General features: G+C 46.0%; 1 protein-coding gene across 1 annotated transcript in view; it reads left to right on the top strand.

The window, feature by feature from the left end:
- Positions 1 to 7,708, top strand: part of LOC311118264 (1-phosphatidylinositol 4,5-bisphosphate phosphodiesterase delta-1-like) — a 102,829-nt gene extending 95,121 nt beyond the window's left edge. Inside the window, exons 9-15 of the mRNA XM_084193097.1 lie at positions 562 to 729; positions 2,506 to 2,662; positions 3,253 to 3,369; positions 3,515 to 3,693; positions 4,207 to 4,342; positions 6,349 to 6,498; positions 6,575 to 7,708. Coding sequence (XP_084049223.1) covers positions 562 to 729; positions 2,506 to 2,662; positions 3,253 to 3,369; positions 3,515 to 3,693; positions 4,207 to 4,342; positions 6,349 to 6,498; positions 6,575 to 6,666 — 999 coding nt within the window. The 3' untranslated portion in view covers positions 6,667 to 7,708. The remainder of the gene's footprint in view (positions 1 to 561; positions 730 to 2,505; positions 2,663 to 3,252; positions 3,370 to 3,514; positions 3,694 to 4,206; positions 4,343 to 6,348; positions 6,499 to 6,574) is intronic.
- Positions 7,709 to 17,364: the final 9,656 nt, after the last annotated feature.

Raw genomic sequence — 17,364 nt, 5'->3', positions numbered from 1 at the left:
TCTCCTTTGTTTTGTTGACGTTGAAGGAGAGGTCATTTTCCTGGCACCACACTCCCAGAGCCCTCACCTCCTCCCTGTAGGCGGTCTCGTCATTATTGGTAATCAAGCCTACTACTGTTGTGTCGTCTGCAAACTTGATGATTGAGTTGGAGGCGTGCTTGGCCATGCAGTCATGGGTGAACAGGGAGTACAGGAGGGGGCTGCGCACACACCCTTGTAGGGCCCCTGTGTTGAGGATCAGCGAAGTGGAGGTGTTGTTTCCTACCTTCACCACCTGGGGGCGCCCGTCAGGTGGACCTTATGGGTTCATTAGGCTAATGTGTTCCTTGTGAGAAGAGGGACCTATGCACTGAATTTCAGGACTCTAGGTCATATGGGGTGAGGAGTGGGACCGAAGAACTGGTATAATAATAATAACACCAATGAACTGGAACAAATACAACAGGGCCAGCTTCACTGCACCAGCTTCACTGCTGAACCCTTAACAAGGTGTCCTGGTATTTTGTATTTTTTTTGCGTTGATAATTACATTACAATGTGTATCTGTCTGTCTCTGTGTAGGAGCTGAAGGGTCGGTTCATCATCAAGGGGAAACGACTGAACAAGCTGGATGCCGTCTTCAGCAGCATCAGTCCTGGAGAAGAGGACGACTGTGTCTCAGAGGAGGACGAGGCTGCAGAGACCAACAACTCCAAGACAGACTCCAACGGACAGAAGGCCAAAGCCAAGGTAATGGTATAAACACAACTAACCTGTACCCCCACATTGACCCAGTACCGGTACCCCCTGTATATAGCCTGTATATTGACTCGGTACCGGTACCCCCTGTATATAGCCTGTATATTGACTCTGTACCGGTACCCCCTGTATATAGCCTGTATATTGACTCTGTACCGGTACCCCCTGTATATAGCCTGTATATTGACTCTGTACCGGTACCCCCTGTATATAGCCTGTATATTGACTATTGATTGCTGTGGTGCCAAGGTAGTTAAAGACCTGGTGTCCCTAATGGCACCCTAGTCCCTAGTAGGGCACTACCAAGGCCCACAGGACTGTGGTCACCCTAGTCCCTAGTAGGGCACTACCAAGGCCCACAGGACTGTGGTCACCCTAGTCCCTAGTAGGGCACTACCAAGGCCCACAGGACTGTGGTCACCCTAGTCCCTAGAAGGGCACTACCAAGGCCCACAGGACTGTGGTCACCCTAGTCCCTAGTAGGGCACTACCAAGGCCCACAGGACTGTGGTCACCCTAGACCCTAGTAGGGCACTACCAAGGCCCACAGGACTGTGGTCACCCTAGTCCCTAGTAGGGCACTACCAAGGCCCACAGGACTGTGGTCACCCTAGTCCCTAGTAGGGCACTACCAAGGCCCACAGGACTGTGGTCACCCTAGTCCCTAGTAGGGCACTACCAAGGCCCACAGGACTGTGGTCACCCTAGTCCCTAGTAGGGCACTACCAAGGCCCACAGGACTGTGGTCACCCTAGTCCCTAGTAGGGCACTACCAAGGCCCACAGGACTCTGGTCACCCTAGTCCCTAGTAGGGCACTACCAAGGCCCACAGGACTGTGGTCACCCTAGTCCCTAGTAGGGCACTACCAAGGCCCACAGGACTGTGGTCACCCTAGTCCCTAGTAGGGCACTACCAAGGCCCACAGGACTGTGGTCACCCTAGTCCCTAATAGGGCACTACCAAGGCCCACAGGACTGTGGTCACCCTAGTCCCTAGTAGGGCACTACCAAGGCCCACAGGACTGTGGTCACCCTAGTCCCTAGTAGCGCACTACCAAGGCCCACAGGACTGTGGTCACCCTAGTCCCTAGTAGGGCACTACCAAGGCCCACAGGACTGTGGTCACCCTAGTCCCTAGTAGGGCACTACCAAGGCCCACAGGACTGTGGTCACCCTAGTCCCTAATAGGGCACTACCAAGGCCCACAGGACTGTGGTCACCCTAGTCCCTAGTAGCGCACTACCAAGGCCCACAGGACTGTGGTCACCCTAGTCCCTAGTAGGGCACTACCAAGGCCCACAGGACTGTGGTTACCCTAGTCCCTAGTAGGGCACTACCAAGGCCCACAGGACTGTGGTCACCCTAGTCCCTAGTGGGGCACTACCAAGGCCCACAGGACTGTGGTCACCCTAGTCCCTAGTAGGGCACTACCAAGGCCCACAGGACTGTGGTCACCCTAGTCCCTAGTGGGGCACTACCAAGGCCCAATAGACATAGTCATGCTACTGTGGTGCCAAACACATAAACCCCCAACAGGGCCAAGGCACACTGGATTAGCTGGATTAGCTGCAAAACTGTCCTCAGCAGAACTAGTTCCATTTCAAATGCCAAGCCATATGCTGTCCTCAGCAGAACTAGTTCCATTTCAAATGTCAAGCCATATGCCAAGGAAAACACATATGGGAATACTTTGACAGAAATTCATTCATAACATCTCTATTTCTGTAGATGTTAATATTATAAAGATGATGTCTTATTGCTTTTCAGAAGTCAAAGATCAAGCTAGCCAAGCAACTGTCTGACTTGGTGATCTACTGTAAGAGTGTCCACTTCTCCGATTTTGAACACGCCAAACACAACCAGGCCTTCTATGAGATGTCCTCCTTCAAAGAGAGCAAGGCCGTTAACCTGGCTGAGACAGCAGGTAAATCCCTCTCTTCTGTCAAGGCCGTTAACCTGGCTGAGACAGCAGGTAAATCCCTCTCTTCTGTCAAGGCTGTTCACCTGGCTGAGACAGCAGGTAAATCCCTCTCTTCTGTCAAGCCTGGATAAAAGGACCTTTCAGCCTTGATTCAGAGTACTATAGACATTTCATTCTAGAACATAGATTTCATTATGCATGTTCTAGAACACAACTTTCATTATGCATGTTCTAGAACACAACTTTCATTATGCATGTTCTAGAACACAACTTCCATTATGCATGTTCTAGAACACAACTTTCATTATGCATGTTCTAGAACACAACTTTCATTATGCATGTTCTAGAACACAACTTTCATTATGCATGTTCTAGAACACACTTCCATTATGCATGTTCTAGAACACAACTTTCATTATGCATGTTCTAGAACACAACTTTCATTATGCATGTTCTAGAACACACTTCCATTATGCATGTTCTAGAACACACTTCCATTATGCATGTTCTAGAACACACTTTCATTATGCATGTTCTAGAACAGTTCTTACAAGGATTGCATCATTGTCCTGTCTGGTTTACCTCTCTCCCAGCAAATGCCTTTATCCACCACAACATGACCAAGCTGAGCCGTATCTACCCAGCCGGCTCCAGAACAGCCTCCTCCAACTACAACCCTGTTCCCCTGTGGAACGCAGGCTGTCAGATTGGTACTCTCTCTTCAATTATACTTTTATTTAAGAATCCTCTGATAACATTGACATGAACAATCTCTGTACCAGCTCATACCACAGTCTTCCCCTTTCTCTATAAATGCATGAAGATGCTTTATTGATTATAATTTCTTCTCTCCAGTGGCGCTAAACTTCCAGACTCCGTCTAAGGAGATGGACCTGAACCAGGGCAGGTTCCGATCCAACGGGCTGAGTGGATACGTCCTGAAGCCTGACTTCCAGAGATACGCTGGGTCAGAGTTCAACCCTGTGACCCCCACCAAGGGACCCTGGATCAAACACAAGACCTTCCACGTCATGGTGAGAGGAACACCGCTATAGTGTGTTATATATTATAGTGTATACTGTATGTATTATATTGAATTATATATTATATGATAGTGTATTATATTAGTGGAATATCACTAAAGTGTATTATAATAGCTACTAGTAGAACACAGTGAAGGCTACTACAGAGAATGGTACATTGATTAATACAATAGCAATATATTGAGGAAGGAGAATGGCCTTCTGATAACGGCAAGGAGTTTCTGTGCACTGCCTCTATATTGTGTATCTTATAGTTATAGTTACTACTAAGAGGAATGGAGCTAGGAACTGACTGGCATCGCTTCAAATGACAACATTTCATTTAATTGAGATGAGATATGGTTCAAGAGAGATTCATTATGTTGTGTACTAAACTGCACTACAGGACATAAAATCAATGCAGCTTTGAAATATCCTTAGTCACAAGGCTTTCTGCTATAGACCTCAAGTGTGTGTGTGTGTGTGTGTGTGTGTGTATGTATGCCTCTGTGTGTGTATCTCCAGGTGATCTCAGCCCAGCAGCTTCCCAAGTTAAACAAGGACAAGCCTAAATCCATCGTGGACCCGCTGGTTAAAGTGGAGATCTATGGTGTTGCAGCCGACACCTCCAGCCAGGAGACATACTCCATCGAGAACAACGGTGAGACACACACACACACACAACCACACACAACCACACACACCAAACAGACCCAGATACACACACTCACACACACACACACACACACACACACACACACACACACACACACCTCCAGCAAGGAGACATACTCCATCGAGAACAACGGTGAGACACACAAACACACACACACAAACACACACACACACACCAAACAGACCCACACACACACACACACAACCACACACACACACACAACCACACACACACGCAGTGTCAGAATCTGATCCAGGCCTTCTGTTCCTCTCTGCAGGTTTTAACCCCATGTGGAACAATGTTCCTCTCTGCAGGTTTTAACCCCATGTGGAACAATGTTCCTCTCTGCAGGTTTTAACCCCATGTGGAACAATGTTCCTCTCTGCAGGTTTTAACCCCATGTGGAACAATGTTCCTCTCTGCAGGTTTTAACCCAATGTGGAACAATGTTCCTCTCTGCAGGTTTTAACCCCATGTGGAACAATGTTCCTCTCTGCAGGTTTTAACCCCATGTGGAACAATGTTTCTCTCTGCAGGTTTTAACCCCATGTGGAACAATGTTCCTCTCTGCAGGTTTTAACCCCATGTGGAACAATGTTCCTCTCTGCAGGTTTTAACCCCATGTGGAACAATGTTCCTCTCTGCAGGTTTTAACCCCATGTGGAACAATGTTCCTCTCTGCAGGTTTTAACCCCATGTGGAACAATGTTCCTCTCTGCAGGTTTTAACCCCATGTGGAACAATGTTCCTCTCTGCAGGTTTTAACCCCATGTGGAACAATGTTCCTCTCTGCTGCAGGTTTTAACCCCATGTGGAACAATGTTCCTCTCTGCAGGTTTTAACCCCATGTGGAACAATGTTCCTCTCTGCTGCAGGTTTTAACCCCATGTGGAACAATGTTCCTCTGCTGCAGGTTTTAACCCCATGTGGAACAATGTTCCTCTCTGCAGGTTTTAACCCCATGTGGAACGATGTTCCTCTGCTGCAGGTTTTAACCCCATGTGGAACAATGTTCCTCTCTGCAGGTTTTAAACCCATGTGGAACAATGTTCCTCTCTGCAGGTTTTAACCCCATGTGGAACGATGTTCCTCTCTGCTGCAGGTTTTAACCCCATGTGGAACGATGTTCCTCTCTGCAGGTTTTAACCCCATGTGGAACAATGTTCCTCTCTGCAGGTTTTAACCCCATGTGGAACAATGTTCCTCTCTGCAGGTTTTAACCCCATGTGGAACAATGTTCCTCTCTGCAGGTTTTAACCCCATGTGGAACGATGTTCCTCTCTGCAGGTTTTAACCCCATGTGGAACGATGTTCCTCTCTGCAGGTTTTAACCCCATGTGGAACAATGTTCCTCTCTGCAGGTTTTAACCCCATGTGGAACGATGTTCCTCTCTGCAGGTTTTAACCCCATGTGGAACGATGTTCCTCTCTGCAGGTTTTAACCCCATGTGGAATGATGTTCCTCTCTGCAGGTTTTAACCCCATGTGGAACGATGTTCCTCTGCTGCAGGTTTTAACCCCATGTGGAACGATGTTCCTCTCTGCAGGTTTTAACCCCATGTGGAACAATGTTCCTCTCTGCAGGTTTTAACCCCATGTGGAACGATGTTCCTCTCTGCAGGTTTTAACCCCATGTGGAACGATGTTCCTCTCTGCAGGTTTTAACCCCATGTGGAACGATGTTCCTCTCTGCAGGTTTTAACCCCATGTGGAACAATGTTCCTCTCTGCAGGTTTTAACCCCATGTGGAACGATATTCCTCTCTGCAGGTTTTAACCCCATGTGGAACGATGTTCCTCTCTGCAGGTTTTAACCCCATGTGGAACGATGTTCCTCTCTGCAGGTTTTAACCCCATGTGGAACGATGTTCCTCTCTGCAGGTTTTAACCCCATGTGGAACGATGTTCCTCTCTGCAGGTTTTAACCCCATGTGGAACGATGTTCCTCTCTGCAGGTTTTAACCCCATGTGGAACAATGTTCCTCTCTGCAGGTTTTAACCCCATGTGGAACGAGACGTTCCAGTTTGACATCCAGGCACCAGAGCTGGCCCTGGTGCGCTTCCTGGTCGAAGACTATGACTCCACCTCACAGAACGACCTGATTGGACAGTACTGCCTGCCACTCACCAGTCTACAGAACGGTAACACTCCTCGCTCTCTTGCCTTCTTTCCTCTCCTCATTGCTGACTTGTTCAAACCTCACGTCCTGTTTCCCAGGTTACCGCCAAGTCCCTCTGCTCAACAAGCGTGGTGATGTCATCCCCTCTGCTGGCCTGTTTGTTCACCTCATGCTGCTGGACGCCAAATAGACCCTGCCCACTTCACACGGACCCCTCCCACATCATACTAACCCCTCCCATACCACACTAGCCACTCCCACATGACACTAACCTCTCCCATACCGCACTGGTCACTCCCATATCAGACTGACCCCTCAAACACCACACTGACCCCTCCCACATCATACTGACCCCTCCCACACCACACTGACCCCTCCCACATCATACTGACCCCTCCCACATCACACCGACCCCTCCCACATCATACTGACCCCTCCCACACCACACTGACCCCTCCCACATCATACTAACACCTCCCACACCATACTAAAAAGTCCAATCCATACTGACCCCTCCCCCATTATTGAGTTGTAACTGACAAAGTTTTTAATATGTTGATTTTTAACGTTTTACAATCTCTTTTATCTTTACACTTCTTTTAAGAGAAGCTGACTAAGGGCTCTATTCAATTCGGATCTCTGAAGTTCGAAGTATGACTGTTGTTATGACTGTTGTTACCGACTGTTGTTACCGACTGTTGTTATGACTGCTGTTATGACTGTTGTTACCGACTGTTGTTATGACTGCTGTTATGACTGTTGTTGTTACTGTCTGTTATGACTGTTGTTATGACTGTTGTTACTGACTGTTGTGACTGTTGTTACTGACTGTTGTTACCGACTGTTGTTATGACTGCTGTTATGACTGTTGTTACCGACTGTTGTTACCGACTGTTGTTACTGACTGTTGTTACCAATTGTTGTAATGACTGTTATGACTGTTGTTACTGACTGTTGTTACCCATTGTTGTAATGACTGTTGTTACTGACTGTTATGACTGTTGTTACTGACTGTTGTTACTGACTGTTCATATGAAATACACATCAAGCCATCTATTATCTACTTTGGTTCCTCTAACACTCCTCTCTTAATATCAGCTGTGTAACAATATAACAGGAAAAATGTCCGAGTATAAAGACATCAAGGAGCTGTGGTCATAATATCTTACTGTTGTTTTTCAGTAAACTGCATTTGCACATGTTCTTGAATAAAATAAGAATTTAGAAAAGTTTTTGATGGTGAATAGTTTTTATTTTGAGAGATTTTGTGACAGCTTTATGATAATTATCCATGTGGTTTGAAAGGGTTTGTTCATTATGGTCGTATACTGAGTTGCAGTAAATACAACAAAACACAATACAGCAACTTATCATAATGATTAAAACATTTAAAATATATCTTGATTTAATTAATTTTGAATGTCAAAAAAAAACACACCCCTGCTTTTTATTCTGTTCAGCATACGGGTAGAACATATCAGTGAAGGGCATAGTTTTGTTCAATAAATAATGTTAAAGAGACTGAAAATGAAAGTGGTATTGCTGTTGGTAACGTACATGCCAGTATCTGGCAGGTTCCCTGGCAGTGACTTCATCAGCTGAAGTATAATAATTATTATAATAATAATAATAATATTAATATTAATTTGTATAATATTATTTATTTGTAGAGCTCATCATGTATGTACAGTTCCTCAAGCTAGAACTGTATTTGAAAAGTATGGCAACTCAAACACAACTTGAACACAATCAATGAAAATATAGCCATTCAACTCATTCCAAATGATTGACTGCCCACTCAGAACAGCCCCGCCTTCTTCTTCAGGTCATTCTGCCGCCACTTGGGCAGCCGCTGGAAACCAGACCGAGAACAACCCAGCAGGTTCTCCAGATACACATCAGAGAGAGAGTCCTGACAACGGAGAGAGAGAGAGAGACAGAGAGAGAGAGAGAGAGAGAGAGAGAGAGAGAGAGAGAGAGAGAGAGAGAGAGAGAGAGAGAGAGAGAGGAGGAGAGAGAGAGAGAGAGAGACAGAGAGGGAGGGAGGGAAAGAGAGAGAGGAGGAGAGAGAGAGAGAGACAGAGAGGGAGGGAAAGAGAGAGAGGAGGAGAGAGAGAGAGACAGAGAGGGAGGGAAAGAGAGAGAGGAGGAGAGAGAGAGAGAGAGAGAGAGAGACAGAGAGACAGAGAGAGAGAGAGACAGAGAGAGAGAGAGGAGGAGAGAGAGAGAGAGAGAGACAGAGAGGGAGGGAAAGAGAGAGAGGAGGAGAGAGAGAGAGAGACAGAGAGGGAGGGAAAGAGAGGGAGGGAAAGAGAGAGAGGAGGAGAGAGAGAGACAGAGAGGGAGGGAAAGAGAGAGGAGGAGAGAGAGAGAGAGAGAGAGAGAGAGAGAGAGAGAGAGGAGGAGAGAGAGAGAGAGAGACAGAGAGGGAGGGAAAGAGAGAGAGGAGGAGAGAGAGAGAGAGAGACAGAGAGGGAGGGAAAGAGAGAGAGGAGGAGAGAGAGAGAGAGAGAGAGAGAGAGAGAGAGAGAGAGAGAGAGAGAGAGAGAGAGAGAGAGAGAGAGAGAGACAGAGTGGGAGGGAAAGAGAGAGGAGGAGAGAGAGAGAGACAGAGAGGGAGGGAAAGAGAGAGAGGAGAGAGACAGAGGAGAGCAAGACAGAAATGGAGAGGAGGGAGAGCGAGCGAGAGAACGAGAGTGAGAAGTGTTATACTGCCCCCTGCTGTCTATTTAAAACCATTACCAATGTGTCTCACCTCTACTGGGTTTGTGATAGTTAATGTGTCTCACCTCTGCTGGGTTAGTGATAGTTCAATCAATGACATTTTATTTATAAAGCCCTTTTTACATCAGCAGATGTCACAAAGTGCTATACAGAAACCCAGCCTAAAACCCCAAACAGCAAGCAATGCAGATGTAGAAGCACGGTGGCTAGGAAAAACTCCCTAGAAAGGCAGGAACCTAGGAAGAAACCTAGAGAGGAACCATATACTATTGCTGCATAGATACTGGAGGCTAAGACAGGGGGGAGTCGGGAGACACTGTGGCCCCGTCCGACGATACCCCCAGACAGGGCCAACCAGGCAGGATATAACCCCACCCACTTTGCCAAAGCACAGCCCCCACACCACCAGAGGGATATCAACAGACCACCAACCTACTACCCTGAGACAAGGCTGAGTATAGCCCACCAACCTACTACCCTGAGACAAGGCTGAGTATAGCCCACCAACCTACTACCCTGAGACAAGGCTGAGTATAGCCCACCAACCTACTACCCTGAGACAAGGCTGAGTATAGCCCACCAAGATCTCCTCCAGTGGAGGAGTGTCTCACCTCTCTCCTGTTAGGGTCTAGTCCCATGGAACATTAGAGGGAGCCATAACCCCATTAAAAGGAAAAAGGTACTGATATTGCTCTGTTACAAGGAACTCATTTGGATGATAAGGAGCGTCTGAAATTGCAACAAGGAGGGTTTGGTCAAGAGTTTCTCATCATTTACATCCAGAAGTAGAGGTGTGGCAATTCCTGTGAAAAATAACCTACCACTTAAGGTGTTGAATTGTGTGAAAGATACATTTGGTAGTTTTGTTATAATTAAAGGTACTTCATAAGGGCAGAACATTTACATAATGAATATTTACATCCCCCCTGATTTCCTCACTAAGGTATTTCTAGACTTCTCCGAATTAAACTCAGACACTGCAGTGGTTGGAGATTCTAATTGTTTGTTGAACCCCCTTATTGACAAGTTTCCCAGCAGCATAGCTTCACCCTCTCCTCAAGCTAGGTCGCTTATAGCTATTTGTGATGATCTGGGGTATGCTGATATTTGGAGAACCTTTCATCCCTCCAACAGAGAGTTCACCTTTTTCTCTGCACCTCATGGATGTCAGACTAATAGATTACTTTTTTATGCCCAGGACGTCTTTGTTGAATCTTCTAATATAGGAAGCATGCTGAGGTGATCCTGGACATAAACCTCAAAGGGCCACCCAATCCATCAAGACACTGGAGATTGAATACAACCATTCTTAAAGACCATAGATTTACATCATATTTTATTACAGAGTTTAAAGCATTTTTCTCTATTAACTCCCAATCAACAGATAACCCCTCGCTCCTTTGGGAAACCTGTAAAGCATACTCCAGGGGTCTGATTGTCATACTCAGCCACTAAGAGGCAGAAAAAACTTGAAAAGCAAAAACCTTAGAGGGTGACTTAGAAACTAAAGAGAAGGACTACATTAATATTCCCACTCCTGCCCTATTAAAGGAAATATTCCCCCTCCTGCCCTGTTAAAGGAAATATTCCCACTCCTGCCCTATTAAAGGAAATATTCCCACTCCTGCCCTATTAAAGGAAATATTCCCACTCCTGCCCTATTAACGGAAATATTCCCACTCCTGCCCTATTAAAGGAAATATTCCCACTCCTGCCCTATTAAAGGAAATATTCCCACTCATGCCCTATTAAAGGAAATATTCCCACTCCTGCCCTATTAAAGGAAATATTCCCACTCCTGCCCTATTAATGGAAATATTCCCACTCCTGCCCTATTAAAGGAAATATTCCCACTCCTGCCCTATTAAAGGAAATATTCCCACTCCTGCCCTATTAAAGGAAATATTCCCACTCCTGCCCTATTAAAGGAAATATTCCCACTCATGCCCTATTAAAGGAAATATTCACACTCCTGCCCTATTAAAGGAAATATTCCCACTCCTGCCCTATTAAAGGAAATATTCCCACTCCTGCCTGCCCTATTAAAGGAAATATTCCCACTCCTGCCCTATTAATGGAAATATTCCCACTCCTGCCCTATTAAAGGAAATATTCCCACTCCTGCCCTATTAAAGGAAATATTCCCACTCCTGCCCTATTAAAGGAAATATTCCCACTCCTGCCCTATTAAAGGAAATATTCCCACTCATGCCCTATTAAAGGAAATATTCACACTCCTGCCCTATTAAAGGAAATATTCCCACTCCTGCCCTATTAAAGGAAATATTCCCACTCCTGCCCTATTAAAGGAAATATTCCCACTCCTGCCCTATTAAAGGAAATATTCCCACTCCTGCCCTATTAACGGAAATATTCCCACTCATGCCCTCTTAAAGGAAATATTCCCACTCCTGCCCTATTAAAGGAAATATTCCCACTCCTGCCCTATTAAAGGAAATATCAGTCCTTAGATCAACGTTGGACTCTCTCCTAACATTGGACGCTGGAAAGAAAATTAGATTTGTCAGGCAAAAGCTTTATGAATATGGCGATAAACCAGGAAAATATTTGGCGTACTTAGCTAAAATGAGAGCTGACTCCCAGTTTGAAGAAATCAACTGTGGGAGCAATTATTAGGAAATGGAAGACATACAAGACCACTGATAATCTCCCTCGATCTGGGGCTCCACGCAAGATCTCACCCCGTGGGGTCAAAATGATCACAAGAACGGTGAGCAAAAATCCCAGAACCACACGGGGGGACCTAGTGAATGACCTGCAGAGAGCTGGGACCAAAGTAACAAAGCCTACCATCAGTAACACACTACGCCGCCAGGGACTCAAAATCCTGCAGTGCCAGACGTGTCCCCCTGCTTACGCCAGGCCCGTCTGAAGTTTGCTAGAGTGCATTTGGATGATCCAGAAGAGGATTGGGAGAATGTCATATGGTCAGATGAAACCAAAATAGAACTTTTTGGTAAAAACTCAACTCGTCGTGTTTGGAGGACAAAGAATGCTGAGTTGCATCCAAAGAACACCATACCTACTGTGAAGCATGGGGGTGGAAACATCATGCTTTGGGGCTGTTTTTCTGCAAAGAGACCAGGACGACTGATCCGTGTAAAGGAAAGAATGAATGGGGCCATGTATCGTGAGATTTTGAGTGAAAACCTCCTTCCATCAGCAAGGGCATTGAAGATGAAACGTGGCTGGGTCTTTCAGCATGACAATGATCCCAAACACACCGCCCGGGCAACGAAGGAGTGGCTTCGTAAGAAGCATTTCAAGGTCCTGGAGTGGCCTAGCCAGTCTCCAGATCTCAACCCCATAGAAAATCTTTGGGGGGAGTTGAAAGTCCGTGTTGCCCAGCGACAGCCCCAAAACATCACTGCTCTAGAGGAGATCTGCATGGAGGAATGGGCCAAAATACCAGCAACAGTGTGTGAAAACCTTGTGAAGACTTACAGAAAACGTTTGACCTGTGTCATTGCCAACAAAGGGTATATAACAAAGTATTGAGAAACTTTTGTTATTGACCAAATACTTATTTTCCACCATAATTTGCAAATAAATTCATTAAAAATCCTACAATGTGATTTTCTGGAATTTCTTTTCTGATTTTGTCTGTCATAGTTGACGTGTACCTATGATGAAAATTACAGGCCTCTCTCATCTTTTTAAGTGGGAGAACATGCACAATGGGTGGCTGACTAAATACTTTTTTTCCTCACTGTATATATATATACACACACACACACACATACACACAGTGGGGAGAACAAGTATTTGATACACTGCCGATTTTGCAGGTTTTCCTACTTACAAAGCATGTAGAGGTCTGTCATTTTTATCATAGGTACACTTCAACTGTGAGAGACGGAATCTAAAATGAAAATCCAGAAAATCACATTGTATGATTCTTAAGTAATTAATTTGCATTTTATTGCATGACATAAGTATTTGATCACCTACCAACCAGTACGAATTCCGGCTCTCACAGACCTGTTAGTTTTTCTTTAAGAAGCCCTCCTGTTCTCCACTCATTACCTTTATTAACTGCACCTGTTTGAACTTGTTACCTGTATAAAAGACACCTGTCCACACACTCAATCAAACAGACTCCAACCTCTCCACAATGGCCAAGACCAGAGAGCTGTGTAAGGACATCAGGGATAAAATTGTAGACCTGCACAAGGCTGGGATGGGCTACACGACAATAGGCAAGCAGCTTGGTGAGAAGGCAACAACTGTTGGCGCAATTATTAGAAAACGGAAGAAGTTCAAGATGACGGTCAATCACCCTCAGTCTGGGGCTCCATGCAAGATCTCACCTCGTGGGGCATCAATGATCATGAGGAAGGTGAGGGATCAGCCCAAAACTACATGGCAGGACCTGGTCAATGACCTGAAGAGAGCTGGGACCACAGTCTCAAAGAAACCCATTAGTAACACACTACGCCGTCATGGATTAAAATCCTGCAGCGCACGCAAGGTCCCCCTGCTCAAGCCAGCGCATGTCCAGGCCCGTCTGAAGTTTGCCAATGACCATCTGGATGATCCAGAGGAGGAATGGGAGAAGTTCATGAGGTCTGATGAGACAAAAATATAGCTTTTTGGTCTCAACTCCACTTGCCTTGTTTGCAGGAAGAAGAAGGATGAGTACAACCCCAAGAACACCATCCCAACCGTGAAGCATGGAGGTGGAAACATCATTCTTTGGGGATGCTTTTCTGCAAATGGGACAGGACGACTGCACCGTATTGAGGGGAGGATGGATGGGGTCATGTATCGCGAGATCTTGGCCAACAACCTCCTTCCCTCAGTAAGAGCATTGAAGATGGGTCGTGGCTGGGTCTTCCAGCATGACAACGACCCGAAACACACAGCCAGGGCAACTAAGGAGTGGCTCCGTAAGAAGCATTTCAAGGTCCTGGAGTGGCCTAGCCAGTCTCCAGACCTGAAACCAATAGAATATATTTGGAGGGAGCTGAAAGTCCGTATTTCCCAGCGACAGCCCCAAAACCTGAAGGATCTGGAGAAGGTCTGTATGGAGGAGTGGGCCAAAATCCCTGCTGCAGTGTGTGCAAACCTGGTCAAGACCTACAGGAAACATATGATCTCTGTAATTGCAAACAAAGGTTTCTGTACCAAATATTAAGTTCTGCTTTTCTGATGTATCAAATACTTATGAAGCATGGTGGTGGCAGCATCATGCTGTGGGGAGGTTTTTCAGCGGGACTGGGAGACTAGTCAGTATCGAGGGAAAGATGAACGGAGAGAAGTACAGAGAGATCCTTGATGAAAACCTGCTCCAGAAGGTTCACCTTCCAACAGGACAATGACCCAAAGCACACAGCCAAGACAATGCAGGAGTGGCTTCGGGACAAGTCTCTGAATGTCCTTGAGTGGATAGCTGTGCAGCGATGCTCCCCATCCAACCTGACAGAGCTTGAGAGGATCTGCAGAGAAGAATGGGAGAAACTCCCCAAATACAGGTGTGTCAAGCTTGTAGCGTCATACCCAAGAAGACTTGAGGGTGTAATCGCTGCCAAAGTACTGATTAAAGGGTCTGAATACATATGTATATGTGATATTTCAGTTTTATTTTTAATAAATTAACAAAAAAATTATAAAAACCTGTTTTCGCTTTGTCATAATGGGGTATTGTGTGTAGATTGATGAGGAAAAAATATAATTTCATCCATTTTAGAATAAGGATGTAACGTAACAAAATGTGGAAAAAGTCATGGGGTCTGAATACTTTCCGAATGCACTGTATGTTAGTTCACTGTTGAAATTGTCAAGGACAACCCAGTCACTTGTAAAGTATTTGACCAGAGTATTTTCAAGTGAGAATGAGCTCAGAGGTTGTTGCGTTGAGACTGACAGCATTAGTGTGGCGTTCCCCTGCTCAGACGTTGAGACTGACAGCATTAGTGTGGCGTTCCCCTGCTCAGACGTTGAGACTGACAGCATTAGTGTGGCGTTCCCCTGCTCAGACGTTGAGACTGACAGCATTAGTGTGGCGTTCCCCTGCTCAGACGTTGAGACTGACAGCATTAGTGTGGCGTTCCCCTGCTCAGACGTTGAGACTGACAGCATTAGTGTGGCGTTCCCCTGCTCAGACGTTGAGACTGACAGCATTAGTGTGGCGTTCCCCTGCTCAGACGTTGAGACCGACAGCATTAGTGTGGCGTTCCCCTGCTCAGGCACCAGATTGCTATAATATGTGGTTAGCTGATACGTTGAATAGCTGATACGTTGAATAGCTGATACGTTGAATAGCTGATACGTTGAATAGCTGATACGTTGAATAGCTGATACGTTGGTTAGCTGATACGTTGAATAGCTGATACGTTGGTTAGCTGATACGTTGAATAGCTGATACGTTGAATAGCTGATACGTTGGTTAGCTGATACGTTGAATAGCTGATGCGTTGAATAGCTGATACGTTGAATAGCTGATACGTTGGTTAGCTGATACGTTGGTTAGCTGATACGTTGAATAGCTGATACGTTGAATAGCTGATACGTTGAATAGCTGATACGTTGGTTAGCTGATACGTTGAATAGCTGATACGTTGAATAGCTGATACGTTGGTTAGCTGATGCGTTGAATAGCTGATACGTTGAATAGCTGATGCGTTGAATAGCTGATACGTTGAATAGCTGATGCGTTGAATAGCTGATGCGCTGATACGTTGAATAGCTGATACGTTGAATAGCTGATGCGTTGAATAGCTGATACGGTGAATAGCTGATACGTTGGTTAGCTGATGCGTTGAATAGCTGATGCGTTGGTTAGCTGATACGTTGGTTAGCTGATGCGTTGAATAGCTGATGCGTTGGTTAGCTGATACGGTGAATAGCTGATGCGTTGGTTAGCTGATATGTTGAATAGCTGATACGTTGAATAGCTGATGCGTTGAATAGCTGATGCGCTGATACGTTGAATAGCTGATACGTTGAATAGCTGATACGTTGAATAGCTGATGCGTTGAATAGCTGATACGGTGAATAGCTGATACGTTGGTTAGCTGATGCGTTGAATAGCTGATGCGTTGGTTAGCTGATACGGTGAATAGCTGATACGTTGGTTAGCTGATGCGTTGAATAGCTGATGCGTTGGTTAGCTGATACGGTGAATAGCTGATGCGTTGGTTAGCTGATATGTTGAATAGCTGATACGTTGAATAGCTGATGCGTTGAATAGCTGATGCGTTGAATAGCTGATACGTTGAATATCTATCCCGGCCTTGTAAGATCAGGCGTGTGTCAGCAACGTCTCAGCAGGGGAACATGACCAATGTGTTGTCTCAGTAATGTTTCCTTCTCTCAAAGCTTCAGTGCAGCCCCTATTATACTAATGGAACACAGACCACTAGAATAGTGGTGTAGTTTCCCTTTCCAGGGAAAATAGAAAATACCCAAATTACAGGGGAACATGGGTCTGTTTTGTCTCAAGCGCAAATTCATTTGTTGTAAAGAAAACTGTCAATCTCTGCTCTCTGGTGGACAGTTGTAATACAACATGTATGAGTTCCAAATGACCCTATTCCCCATTTAGTGGCTAGTGGTTCCCAAACCTCTCCTCTGGGCCCCCAGCCGTTACATCACCCAGCACAGCTGATTCAACTAATCATCAAGCCCTTGACTAGGTCAATCAGGTGAGATAGTTCAGGGCTTCACCAAGGAGAGGTTTGGGAACCACTGGTCTAGGGCCCGCTAGGGGCCATAATGGGAACCACTGGTCTAGGGCCCGCTAGGGGCCATAATGGGAACCACTGGTCTAGGGCCCGCTAGGGGCCATAATGGGAACCACTGGTCTAGGGCCCGCTAGGGGCCATAATGGGAACCACTGGTCTAGGGCCCGCTAGGGGCCATAATGGGAACCACTGGTCTAGGGCCCGCTAGGGGCCATAATGGGAACCACTGGTCTAGGGCCCGCTAGGGGCCATAATGGGAACCACTGGTCTAGGGCCCGCTAGGGGCCATAATGGGAACCACTGGTCTAGGGCCCGCTAGGGGCCATAATGGGAACCACTGGTCTAGGGCCCGCTAGGGGCCATAATGGGAACCACTGGTCTAGGGCCCGCTAGGGGCCATAATGGGAGTCAGGTCCATGTCAGCTTATTTCCCAGTCATTGAAACAGACACAGGTTGG

Source organism: Coregonus lavaretus (assembly GCF_964263955.1).
Source record: "Coregonus lavaretus genome assembly, contig: HAP1_SCAFFOLD_322, whole genome shotgun sequence".
Classification (NCBI taxonomy): domain Eukaryota; kingdom Metazoa; phylum Chordata; class Actinopteri; order Salmoniformes; family Salmonidae; genus Coregonus; species Coregonus lavaretus.
This window is presented reverse-complemented; position numbering and strand designations above follow the sequence as displayed.